We start from the raw sequence: 12,950 nt of genomic DNA, 5'->3' as shown, positions 1-12,950 counted from the left end.
TGGTTTAGGGATACATATTAGGTCCAAGGGCATCGGGGAGAACTCCCCTATTGTTCATTGCCACACCCCTCTCCTGCTCTTCTTCCAATAGCAGCCATAGGATCTTTCTCAGTCAGTTGAGAGGGGCTGATTGGGGCCTCGGTTTGACACCTCATCCGAAAGACAGCGCGGCACTCCCTCAGTACTGACCCTCCGACAGTGCGGCGCTCCCTCAGTACTGACCCTCCGACAGTGCGGCGCTCCCTCAGTACTGACCCTCCGACAGTGCGGCGCTCCCTCAGTACTGACCCTCCGACCGTGCAGCACTCCCTCAGTACTGACCCTCCGACCGTGCGGCGCTCCCTCAGTACTGACCCTCCCACAGTGCGGCGCTCCCTCAGTACTGACCCTCCGACAGTGCGGCGCTCCCTCAGTACTGACCCTCCGACAGTGCGGCGCTCCCTCAGTACTGACCCTCCGACAGTGCGGCGCTCCCTCAGTACTGACCCTCCAACAGTGCGGCACTCCCTCAGTACTGACCCTCCGACAGTGCTGCACTCCCTTAGTACTGACCCTCCGACAGTGCGGCACACCCTCAGTACTGACCCTCCGACACTGCAGCGCACCCTCAGTACTGACCCTCCGACACTGCAGCGCTCCCTCAGTACTGACCCTCCATAGTGCGGCTCTCCTTCAGTACTGACCCTCCAACAGTGCGGCACTCCCTCAGCACTGACCCTCCAACAGTGCGGCGCTCCCTCAGTACTGACCCTCCGACAGTGCGGCGCTCCCTCAGTACTGACCCTCCGACAGTGCGGCACTCCCTCAGCACTGACCCGCCGACAGTGCGGCGCTCCCTCAGCACTGACCCTCCGACAGTGCGGCACTCCCTCAGCACTGACCCTCCGACAGTGCAGCGCTCCCTCGGCACTGACCCTCCGACATCCCCATCCAGACTCCGGCCCTGTTCTCTCACCCGTTAGTCCGACCTTTTTCTTGCACAGGAAACACCGATTCCGTTTCTTGTTCTTCTCCGGGGATTTTTCCGAGTCTTCCTGGGATCCCTGGGGATCATCCGCTGCCGACGAGGAAGCTGGAAGAGAAGATCGGAGAAAAATCACGAGGGGTTGCCGACGGGCAGGAAAACGTTGCGTGGTGGCAGCGAGACCGAGTGCCCGAGGAGGGTGCCCGTATAAAGGTGATCGGCTAAAAAGAACCACGGGCGACATGAGGAGAAACATGTTTTGGTTTTTTTTGGGCAACTGTAGCGAGCGGTTAGGATCCAGAACGCGCCACCTCAAGAGTTTGGCAGAGGCGGACTGAGTCGCGGCTTTTGGAAGGGGAATTGGATGAGCTCCTGAAGAAATAAGATAAAAATTGTGGAAAAGAAAATGCTAGAACGCTACATATATTCACACACACACACCGCCCCGTCCCTTTGCAAGCAGAACTGCAGCGGTTCAAGGAGGCGGCTCACCACCGCCTCCTAGCGGGGCAATCAGGGAGGGGCAATGAACGCTGGCCTAGCCAGCGACGCCCACATCCCGTCAATGAATTCATGAAAAAGGGACGTGTCCGCCCATTGCGCCTCTTTTGAAGTGAAGCAAAGCTTGGCGGGCACCCATTCCCTGATGCATTCTCCATGGCAATGCCTCTACCAATCAGAGTCCGTTGAACAAACACTCTCTTCTCGTGCAGTATGAATTGTTGTTGTTGGTCCCTTTGAGATTTGGCGTTCTTGCGAATCTGTCCTGATGAGCGCAAGGCAAAAAAGCTACCACAGCGTGTCTCTTTTTCTCCCCCCGTCCCATCAAAAGAAAAAGAAAAAACGTGTGCAGGGCCACGGGGGGAAAGGGCGGGACCAGCTGAGCTGCTCCGCCAGAGCGCCGGCATGGACACGATGGGGCGAACGGCCTCCTCCTGTGCGGTCACCATTCCAAGGCTCCACAGAAGCGGCAAGGATTGACTTTGGCACATCTGTAACTCGAGTTCAAGGGTGGCTGGTATTCACGCGACACTCCCCACAAAACGGGCGCTGCTGCCTTCCTACACAAATTCCATTAAACATCAGGCCAACGAGCTGTGGCGTTTTATGCTAATGGGCCGGTCATGCAGGGGGCTGCACTAATAATCCAAGTCCCAGACCGAGTTCAATTTTAAAGCCGAGTGACCGGGAAATCAAAGCGGCCTTCAGTCAAAGGTGGCCGTGAAGCCGTCCACATGGTCAGTAAAAAGCTCTCACTAATGCCGACGTATCACCTCCACCAGCTCTCTTGAGGTGGACTGAGTGAGGCCCTTGGCGACGGCAGCCAGAGCTGGGTCATAAACATGGATAAATTCTGTGCTGCCTCGCACACTGGAGAGCAGAGCAAATATCCAACGCGTCATGGGGGCAGCGGGTTCAAAGCTAGTGCCCGCTTCACAATGACACCCCCCCCCCACCAGATGAGGGCAGCTCAGTCAGCGCAGAATCAAACCCCAGGGCCTCCCAGCACAACATGATTGTCTCATACACAGTATTCCCGGCACAGAAACAGACCATTCGGCCCTTCTGCTCCATTCTGGTGTTTAAGATCCCACCCCCTCTTCATCTCCCCCCCATCAACATATCCTTCTATTCCTTTCTCCCTCATGTGTTTATCCAGTTTCCCCCCACACCCTTCAATACATCTCCGCGATTAACCTCGACCACTCCCCGTGGGAGCAAGTCCCACATTCTCCCCCACTCCCCGTGGGAGCGAGTCCCACATTCTCCCCGTGGGAGCGAGTCCCACATTCTCCCCGTGGGAGCGAGTCCCACATTCCCCCCGCTCCCCGTGGGAACAAATCCCACATTCTCCCCGCTCCCCGTGGGAGCGAGTCCCACATTCTCCCCCACTCCCCGTGGGAGCGAGTCCCACATTCTCCCCCACTCCCCGTGGGAGCGAGTCCCACATTCTCCCCGCTCCCCGTGGGAGCGAGTCCCACATTCTCCCCCACTCCCCGTGGGAGCGAGTCCCACATTCTCCCCCACTCCCCGTGGGAGCGAGTCCCACATTCTCCCCGCTCCCCGTGGGAGCGAGTCCCACATTCTCCCCCACTCCCCGTGGGAGCGAGTCCCACATTCTCCCCCACTCCCCGTGGGAGCGAGTCCCACATTCTCCCCGCTCCCCGTGGGAGCGAGTCCCACATTCTCCCCCACTCCCCGTGGGAGCGAGTCTCACATTCTCCCCCACTCCCCGTGGGAGCGAGTCTCACATTCTCCCCCACTCCCCGTGGGAGCGAGTCCCACATTCTCCCCGTGGGAGCGAGTCCCACATTCTCCCCGTGGGAACGAATCCCATATTCTCCCCGCTCCCCGTGGGAGCGAGTCCCACATTCTCCCCGCTCCCCGTGGGAGCGAGTCCCACATTCTCCCCGCTCCCCGTGGGAGCGAGTCCCACATTCTCCCCGCTCCCCGTGGGAGCGAGTCCCACATTCTCCCCGCTCCCCGTGGGAGCGAGTCCCACATTCTCCCCGCTCCCCGTGGGAGCGAGTCCCACATTCTCCCCGCTCCCCGTGGGAGCGAGTCCCACATTCTCCCCGCTCCCCGTGGGAGCGAGTCCCACATTCTCCCCGCTCCCCGTGGGAGCGAGTCCCACATTCTCCCCGCTCCCCGTGGGAGCGAGTCCCACATTCTCCCCCACTCCCCGTGGGAGCGAGTCCCACATTCTCCCCGCTCCCCGTGGGAGCGAGTCCCACATTCTCCCCGTGGGAGCGAGTCCCACATTCTCCCCGTGGGAACGAATCCCATATTCTCCCCGCTCCCCGTGGGAGCGAGTCCCACATTCTCCCCGCTCCCCGTGGGAGCGAGTCCCACATTCTCCCCGCTCCCCGTGGGACCGAGTCCCACATTCTCCCCGCTCCCCGTGGGAGCGAGTCCCACATTCTCCCCGCTCCCCGTGGGAGCGAGTCCCACATTCTCCCCGCTCCCCGTGGGAGCGAGTCCCACATTCTCCCCGCTCCCCGTGGGAGCGAGTCCCACATTCTCCCCGCTCCCCGTGGGAGCGAGTCCCACATTCTCCCCGCTCCCCGTGGGAGCGAGTCCCACATTCTTCCCGCTCCCCGTGGGAGCGAGTCCCACATTCTTCCCGCTCCCCGTGGGAGCGAGTCCCACATTCTTCCCACTCCCCGTGGGAGTGAGTCCCACACTCTCCCCGCTCCCCGTGGGAGCGAGTCCCACATTCTCCCCACTCTCTGGGTAAAGAAGTTTCTCCTGAATTCCCCGATGGATTTATCAGTGACTGTCTTATACTGATGGCCCCCCCCTAGTTCTGGTCTCCCCCCTACAAGTGGAAACATCTTTTCTATGTCTACCCTACTGAACCGTTCCAGAATTTGAAAGTCCTCGATCAGGTCACTCCCTCAGCCTTCTCTTTTCCCCTTGTTCTGGAGTCCCGTATCCCCAGGCCCCCACCACCAGAGGAAACAGTTTCTCTCTATCGACCCTATTGAATCTATTAAACCCCTCGATGAGATCACCCCTTAATCTTCTACACTCCAGGGAGCACAAGCTGAGTCTGCACAACTTGTCCTTGTAATTAACCCCTTAAAGCCTGGTGTATTGACTTAGGTCACAGCTCAGTCATTATCACATTGAGTGGCTGAAAGGCTAGAGGGGCTGAATGGCCTCCTCCTATCATAGGATACCTTCCACAGAGCTTGAAGGCTGGAGGGGGAAGTCCACTACACTCTGCCCTCCAACCCCAGTGCTGACCAGTCCCTGTGGCTCTTGCTCTCAACCTCCGCCTGGCTTTGACCAATCCCTGTGGCCCTTACTCTCAACTTCCGCCAACACTGGCCAATCCCTGTGGCCCTTACCCTCAACGTCCGCTGACATTGACCAATCCCTGTGGCCCTTCCTCTCAACTTCCGCCAACACTGGCCAATCCCTGTGGCCCTGACCCTCAACCTCTGCTGACATTGACCAATCCCCGTGGCCCTTACCCTCAACGTCCGCTGACATTGACCAATCCCTGTGGCCCTTCCTCTCAACTTCCACCAACATTGACCAATCCCTGTGGCCCTTACCCTCAACCTCCGCTGACATTGACCAATCCCCGTGGCCCTTACCCTCAACGTCTGCTGACATTGACCAATCCCTGTGGCCCTTCCTCTCAACTTCCGCCAACAGTGGCCAATCCCTGTGGCCCTGACCCTCAACCTCCGCCAACAAGGACCAATCCCTCTGGCTCTTGCTCTCAACCTCCACCAGTGCTGACCAATCCCTGTGGCTCTTGCTCTCAATCTCCGCCTGGCTTTGACCAATCCCTGTGGTTCTTACCTTCCAAATTCTCCTCCTTTGCTGCCTCTTTACTCTCCGAAGTGGCCATCTGCAACGCTTGGCTGAGGAGGGAAGGGGGAAACAAGAAGGAGTTAACTCCACAAGGGGAAGGGGCACCAGGCAAGTTGTGCAAAGCCCAGGGCACAGCCCCGGCTGGCAATGGGTGGGGTGGGGGGAAAACGGCCACTGGCTTCACTCAGGGCAGCCTCCGTTCATGCGAGGGCCCCGATCTGAAGCAAAGCCAAACAACTTGACGACAGCTCATTCGCCATTTTGTCCCAGCCTCTAGGAGAGACCATGCGGAGGCCCCTCATGAGCCTCCAAGCTAAAAGGGATCAGCAAGCAATGTTTTATTCCATCCAATCATGGACGTAGGGGTACATCCCACCTAGCCATGCCCAGAGAACGTGGGCACAGGTTGGCAAGAGCCCAGGTGGGCAGGAAGTGCCAGTACGGGCATTCCTGGAGTATAATCTTGCAGAAAGTGCAACTGTTTCCAGTGGCAGGAGGGTCGGTAACCAGAGGGGGTCACAGATTGAAGAGATTCGGGGAAAGAACCAGAGGGGTAGATGAGGAGAGTTTGGTTTTTTTTACACAGCGAGTTGTTGTGATCTGGAAGGCGCTGCCTGAAAGGGCGGTGGAAGCAGATTCAATAGGAACTTTCAAAAGGGGGGGAATCGGATAAATACTGGAAGGGGAAGAATTTGCAGGGCTATGGGGAGGAAAGAGCAGGGGAGGGGGGGCGGCGGCAGGAGGGGCGAGTGGGACTAATCGGATAGCTCTTAAAGAGCTGGCACAGGCACGATTGGGCTGAATGGCCTCCTCCTGTGCCATACCTTTCTACGAAGCTGGTGAGGGTCTCGTGGGCTTCCGAGGGAGGGTCACCCTAGTAATTGGGGTTACGGTCTAGAGCCGAGGAGCCCCAACCCTCTCGGGAGTGGTCAACAGCTTACAGCAGCCGCCAACGATGCCCGCGGGTGCTTGGGGCTTGGCCAGGCTCAGAAGGTGGCCCCAGCCTCCTGTCGACAGACACGCCGCGGAGATGCCCACGTGGCGCCGTCTCTTGGGCTGGCCCGCCAAGGGAAAGTATCTCCGACACCCCAGGGACAAGCCCTTCCCCCCAACCTCCCACCCCCACCCCAACCTCCTCCCCCCACCCCCCCCGCCCCCAACCTCCCACCCCCACAAAACCATTGGAACAGGAATCGCCTCCGTGAAGCCATCAAAGCCCTACCTGGTACTCTCCAAGGCGCCCGATCCCGACGAGGAGATGGCAGCGACGGCTACGGGCGATGGGTCCTGCGGGCTGGCCTCTGTACTCTGAACTAGCGCTGGATCTGAAGGCGCGTTACTCGCTGTGGCTCCTGTTCATGGGACGTATATAACCGTTAAAAAAAGAAAGCTTGCCTGGCTCATGCATGGCCTCTGCGCAAACCTTACTTCCTGCTACCGACGGCCGTGGGCTGAGTGGAGGGGGGGCGGGGGGTGGAGGGTGGTTTTCGGCTTATGCGTCAAGGTTGCCCACTTCACATTGCTATGTCAACAGTCACGCTGTAGTTGCACACTCCGGCCACGAGGTGGCACTGCAGAGCACGTTGCTAAAACCTCCCAAATGCCTTGAACTTGAAAATATATATATTTTAAAACAACCATTCGATGGGCTGAGAGTGATATCTTGCGGCAATTTACCAGGTTAATACAAAAATATAAAAACGTAAATGCCCATTTGGATTCAGGGAAGGGGTACAAGACCAAATTTAGCTATCTAAACACCAACTCAACCATCCAGGGGACATCAATGAACTTTTGAATCATTGGCAACTGACAAAGGTTCATTTTTAAATTGATCCCACTCTCTGCTTTCTCCCATGGCTGTTCATAGGTGGTAGATCACACTGGAGTTTGGGTCCATGGGTGTAGGGGAGCTGGGGCGGGGGGGGAAAGAGTTACTGGCAGGTGGAACTACCTCCCCACAACCACTTGGCTGTTCTTTGTCCAAGGGCTATGACCAGCTGGGGCTATCCAACTGTACGAGGCATCGCGGCTGAGCCCCTGAGGTCTCTAGAATGGGGCTGGGGATGAGGGACTTTGGTTCATGTGGAGAGACTGGGAGAAGTTGGGATCGTTCTCCTCAGAGCGGAGAAGGTTAAGGGGGAGATTGAATCGAGGCGTTCGGAATCAGGAAGGGGGCTTTGGACAGAGTAAATAAGGAGAAACTGTTTCCACTGGGCAGGAGGGTTGGTAACCAGAGGGGGACACAGATTGAAGAGAATCGGGAAAAGAACCAGAGGGGGAGATGAGGAGAGTTTTTTTTTTTACACAGGGAGTTGTTGTGATCTGGAAGGCGCTGCCTGAAAGGGCGGTGGAAGCAGATTCAACAAAAAAAGCTGCTGAGGCTGGAGTGAGGGTGGGGGGGGGGGGTCAATTGAAAAATTTCATAAGCGAGATGGACAGATTTTTGTTGGGTGGAGGGGATTAAGGGTTAGGGAACTGAGGTGGGTGTGGACGGAGTTAAGACACAGGTCAGCTGTGATCAGAATGAATGTGGGAGGTGGGGGGAGAAATGGGCTCGAGGGGCTGAATGGCCTCCTGCTGTTCCTATGTTGCAGAGAAGGGGGTGGCCTTGGCTACCCAGCACTTTCCCCCTTCATGAGGAGAAACCCCCTCCCCGCTAACCCCACCACCATCCCCATGGCACTGCCCCACTCTGGTCTGCCAACCTTTACCAGACTAACCGCGTCCGAGTTCTGGATCCAACCCCTGAAATAGAGAAGGGGGGGTTGGGGGGGGGGGGGGGTAAAGGAGAGGGGGTTGTCCTCTGGGCCCAAGCAAACCGTACCGCCCTGCAGCCACCCCCCACCGACCTTCAACCCCTGACCCTCGACCCCAGGCTTCCCGCTGCTGATCAGAGCTGGCGGACAGGAGGACGGGAGTTGGGGGTGGGGGTGGTGAAGGGGGGGGGCGTTGGGACTCCTCATACCCGGTGGGCTTATTCTCTCGCTGCTGTTCTGTCTCTGCAGGAACTCCTTGTAGCAGACCGAACACATTCCGTTCGTGCGGGGGTTTCCGTAGAAACCGCAGCCTGTCGGGCACAACATAGGCACTTGGCTCTGGTTGGTCTCCTGCGCCATGTTCCTCCCTTGTCCTGCAAACAGAAAAAAAGGGGAGAGGGGAGGGGGAGGGAGGGAAAAAGAAGAAAAATAAAACACTTTTGGGGTTTTTGACGAATCGACGGGCACAAAGAGAAAGGAAGACTCGCGCACATAACACAACACGAACATTCACCGTGGCTTTACCAGCTTTCTGCACCGGTCAGGGGTCAACAACCCAGCACCTTTCACCGCCTCAGGGTGACTGAAGGCACTTTAGGGCCCAAGTCATCGTTGTAATGTAGGGGAGGCGGTGGCACAGCAGTATGGTCACCGGGCTAGTAATCCAGAGGCCCCAGGCTAATGCTCTTGGGGGGGAGAGACACGGGTTCAAATCCCACCACGGACCTAAATTCAATGAATAAAACCAGGAATTGGAAGCTCGTCTCAGTCATGGGGACCCATCATCGATCGTCGTAGATACCCATCTGGCTCACTAGTGCCCCCTCAGGGAAGGAAATCTGCCGTCCTTACCCGGTCTGGCCTACATGTGACTCCAGACCCACTAATGTCCCTTTAGGGGAAGGGAAATCTGCCGTCCTTACCCGGTCTGGCCCTACACGTGACTCCAGACCCACTAATGTCCCTTTAGGGGAAGGGAAATCTGCCGTCCTTACCCGGTCTGGCCTACACGTGACTCCAGACCCACTAATGTCCCTTTAGGGGAAGGGAAATCTGCCGTCCTTACCCGGTCTGGCCTACACGTGACTCCAGACCCACTAATGTCCCTTTAGGGGAAGGGAAATCTGCCGTCCTTACCCGGTCTGACCTACACGTGACTCCAGACCCACTGCAATCTTTACCGCCCCTTTGAACAAGCCGCCAAGGCGATCACGGGCGGGGCAACAAGTGGTGGCCCTTGCCCGTGACGCCCACATCCCCCAGCACTGAGGGAGTGCCGCGCTGTCAGGAGTGCCTCTCAAGGAGAGACGTTAAACCGAGGCCCCCCCCCCCCCCCCCATCTGTCCCTCACAGGAAGGCGTCAACGATCTCACGGCCGCTATTGGAAGAAGGGGCGATGGGTGGGGGGTGGGCGGAGAGTGGGTGGGGGGGGAATTCTCCCCGGTGTCCTGGGAGCCCCATGTTTATCCCTCAACCAACATCACCAAAAAGAAAACACAGGTGACCTGGGGAATGATCACATTGTTGCTTGTGGGAGCTTGCTGTGCGCCAATTGGCTGCCGGGTTTCCTACTTGATAACAGTCAGAGTATAACCTTTGACCTTGCTGGTCTGTACAGTAAGACACAACGTATTCACCCCCCTGCCCCACCCCCGGAAAACAGCAGGAGACAGTCAGAAGCCTTTCAGGAACTAACATTTTGGGGTCACAGGTCGTGTGTAATTGGGGGGCATTGACGTCTTGTGGCTCAGGAAGAGCATGTGGCTTTTTGGGCTCTTGGTTCCCCAAAGCTATCCAGCAACACAGGGCTTTCCTCAGCCCACCTCTGGGTCTGTTGTCGAGTCATGAATAGGGGTTGATAACCGTGATTAGCCGCAACCTCCATTATCACCGTTAATATAGGCCTACCAGTCAGAGTATAAGGGTAAGGAAGGCTATTGCTGCAATTATACGGGGGTCTTGGTGATGCCACACTGGAATACTGCGTGCACTTTCCGCCTCCTGGCCTAAGGAACTATAGGCTTGCTTTAGAAAGGTGTACAATGAATATTCAACTCGGTCGATTCCTGGTATTGCCCTACGAGAAGAGGTTAGAACCATAGGACACTACAGCACAGAAAACAGGCCATTCGGCCCTTCTAGCCTGTGCCAAAATATTATTCCGCTCGTCCCATTGACCTGCACCCAGTCCATAACCCTCCAGACCTCTCCCATCCATGTATCTATCTAATTTACTCTTAAAACTTAAGAGTGAGCCCGCATTTACCACGTCAGATGGCAGCTCGTTCCACACTCTCACCACTCTCTGAGTGAACAAGTTCCCCCTAAACCTTTCTCCTTTCACCCTAAAGCCACGTCCTCTCGTGTTTATCTCTCCTAATCTAAGTGGAAAGAGCCTACTCGCATTTACTCTGTCTGTACCCCTCATAATTTTTGTAAACTTCTATCAAATCTCCCCTCATCCTTCTACACTCCAAGGAATAAAGTCCTAACCTGTTTCATCTTTCCCTGTAACTCAACTCCCGAAGACCCGGCAACATCCTAGTAAATCTTCTCTGCACTCTTGAGCAGAAGGGGCCTGTACTCCCAGGAGTTTAGGAGGTCGATCTCACTGAAACGCGTAACATTCTCAGGGGGTTTTTAACAGGGCTGACGCTGAGGGGCTGTGTTTTCCCCACTCCCGCACCCCTACAGGGGGGTGAGTCCAGGTCTCGGGAGGCTAGTCACGGTGTCAGGATAAGGGGGTCAGCCATTTTGGACTGAGAGACGAGGAGAGGTTTCTTCACCCGGGAGAGGGCGGCGAATCTTTTGGAATTGCGCTACCCCAGAGGGGCGGCGGGTGCTCAGCTGTTGAGTAGATTCAAGACTGAGATCGGCAGGGTTTTTGGACATGGAGCGGGGGTTGAGGGAGACGATCGGCCATGACTGCAACAAACGGCAGAGCAGGTTCGAGGGGCTCCACGGGCTTCCCCTCCTGCCCCCATTTCACATTGTTACAATAGTCCTCGCGTCCAGGAATGAGACCACGCGTGGGGGGGCCCGGGACAGAACGAGGGGGTGGGGGAGTCTCAAGACAGCCAAAGCAAGCAAGCAAGCAGCAGTGAGATTCGCTTTCCGAAACGCTCCCCCTTCTCTCTCAGATGCCGGCAAGCATGTGAATGGCGCGAGACCCTATCTCCCCACCGTCCCGAGCTCACCCACCCCCCCTCCTTTTTATTTCACCCCGAAGGAGTTTGGGAGCCAGCGGGTGGGCAGACATCTTCCTGCGAGCACCACCTCCCATCACCAGCTCATGAATGAACCAGACCCCAGGCCGCTCCCTCAATTCACCGCGTCACATCGATTCAGGCCTGTTCTGTAACAAGTCCGATCGCTGGCTCAGGTGGGGTTGCCTCACCCCCCAACCCCCAGTACAGCCACTCGCTAAATTCTCTGGAATAAGCTCTTGAATCCCCTCCCTAAACCGCTCTGCCTCTCCTTCTCCCTAAATCCGGCCTCTTTGACCGATCTCTCCTCCATGGTGGGGGTCGCTCGTTGCTCCTGTGGAGCCCCTCGGGACTTCAATCGCCTTAAAGGCGCTACGTAAATGCAGGCTGCTGTTAAGCCCAAGCGAGTATGTCACCTAATCAACAGGAGGGGGCTTCAGTCCGTGTGGGAGAGACTGGGAGAAGCTGGGATTGTTCTCCTTAGAGCGGAGAAGGTTAAGGGGGGAGATTGAATTGAGGCGTTCGGAATCAGGAAGGGGGTTTTGGACAGTGTAAATAAGGAGAAACTGTTTCCACTGGGCAGGAGGGTCGGTAACCAGAGGGGGACACAGATTGAAGAGAATCGGGAAAAGAACCAGAGGGGGAGAGGAGGAGAATTTGTTTTTATAAACACAGCGAGTGGTTGTGATCTGGAAGGCGCTGCCTGAAAGGGCGGCGGAAGCAGATTCAATAGGAACTTTCAAAAGGGGGGGGGAATCGGATAAATACATGAAAGGGGGGAAACCTGCGGGGATGTGGGGAGGGAGGGAAGAGAAGAGAGGGAGAGTGGGGGTGGTGGAGGTGGGGGGGGAGATAAGAGTGGGACTAATTGGACAGATCTATGAAAGATCTGGCTGTAAGAGTCTGTGAAGGCGAGGTCACACATTCCTGGGGTAATAAGTGTCCAGGCGGTGTTGAGAAGGAAAGGTTTCAAGGGGTAGAGTCAGAGACCTAACGGAAAAAGCGCTGTCACGGGTTAATTGGACTATCAATGCATCGGCACTTGTTTCTACAGAAATAGAACCGAGAAGCAGAGGAGTGGTGTTAAACTTGTCAATAACCCAGAAGGCTGTGTACAGTTCCAGCTCCCCGCGGTAATAAGGATATAGAAGCATCGCACAAAACATTCACAAGGACGATATGGGAACCGAGAGGTCATAACTGTCAGGAAAGGCTGAACAGGCCGGGGCTCTTTTCTCTAGAAAAGAGGAGGCTGAGGGGGTGACCTGATCGAGGTCTTTAAAATTCTGGAAGGGGTTTCGATAGGGTCGACGTAGAGAAGATGTTTCCACTTGTGGGGGATGCAGACCAGAACTAGGGGGGGGGGTCATCAATATAAGACAGTCACTGATAAATCCAATGGGGAATTCAGGACTTTACCCAGGGAGCGGGGAGAATGTGGGACTCGCTCCCGCGGGGAGCATGTGGGACTCGCTCCCGCGGGGAGCATGTGGGACTCGCTCCCGCGGGGAGCATGTGGGACTCGCTCCCGCGGGGAGCATGTGGGACTCGCTCCCGCGGGGAGCATGTGGGACTCGCTCCCGCGGGGAGCATGTGGGACTCGCTCCCGCGGGGAGCATGTGGGACTCGCTCCCGCGGGGAGCATGTGGGACTCGCTCCCGCGGGGAGCATGTGGGACTCGCTCCCGCGGGG

The 12,950-nt window shown here is 56.9% G+C and overlaps 1 protein-coding gene and 1 long non-coding RNA gene across 2 annotated transcripts in view; one reads left to right on the top strand and one right to left on the bottom strand.

The window, feature by feature from the left end:
* Positions 1-12,950, top strand: part of LOC144672241 (uncharacterized) — a 253,793-nt gene that overhangs the window by 21,073 nt on the left and 219,770 nt on the right. The gene's annotated exons all lie outside the window — the stretch shown is intronic.
* Positions 1-12,950, bottom strand: part of LOC144672235 (AN1-type zinc finger protein 6-like) — a 151,995-nt gene that overhangs the window by 3,473 nt on the left and 135,572 nt on the right. Inside the window, exons 2-5 of the mRNA XM_078534074.1 lie at positions 8,262-8,426; positions 6,516-6,645; positions 5,282-5,343; positions 956-1,072 (exon numbers count right to left, since the gene is read on the bottom strand). Coding sequence (XP_078390200.1) covers positions 956-1,072; positions 5,282-5,343; positions 6,516-6,645; positions 8,262-8,412 — 460 coding nt within the window. The 5' untranslated portion in view covers positions 8,413-8,426. The remainder of the gene's footprint in view (positions 1-955; positions 1,073-5,281; positions 5,344-6,515; positions 6,646-8,261; positions 8,427-12,950) is intronic.

This window comes from Cetorhinus maximus, chromosome 36 (assembly GCF_964194155.1).
Source record: "Cetorhinus maximus chromosome 36, sCetMax3.hap1.1, whole genome shotgun sequence".
Classification (NCBI taxonomy): domain Eukaryota; kingdom Metazoa; phylum Chordata; class Chondrichthyes; order Lamniformes; family Cetorhinidae; genus Cetorhinus; species Cetorhinus maximus.
This window is presented reverse-complemented; position numbering and strand designations above follow the sequence as displayed.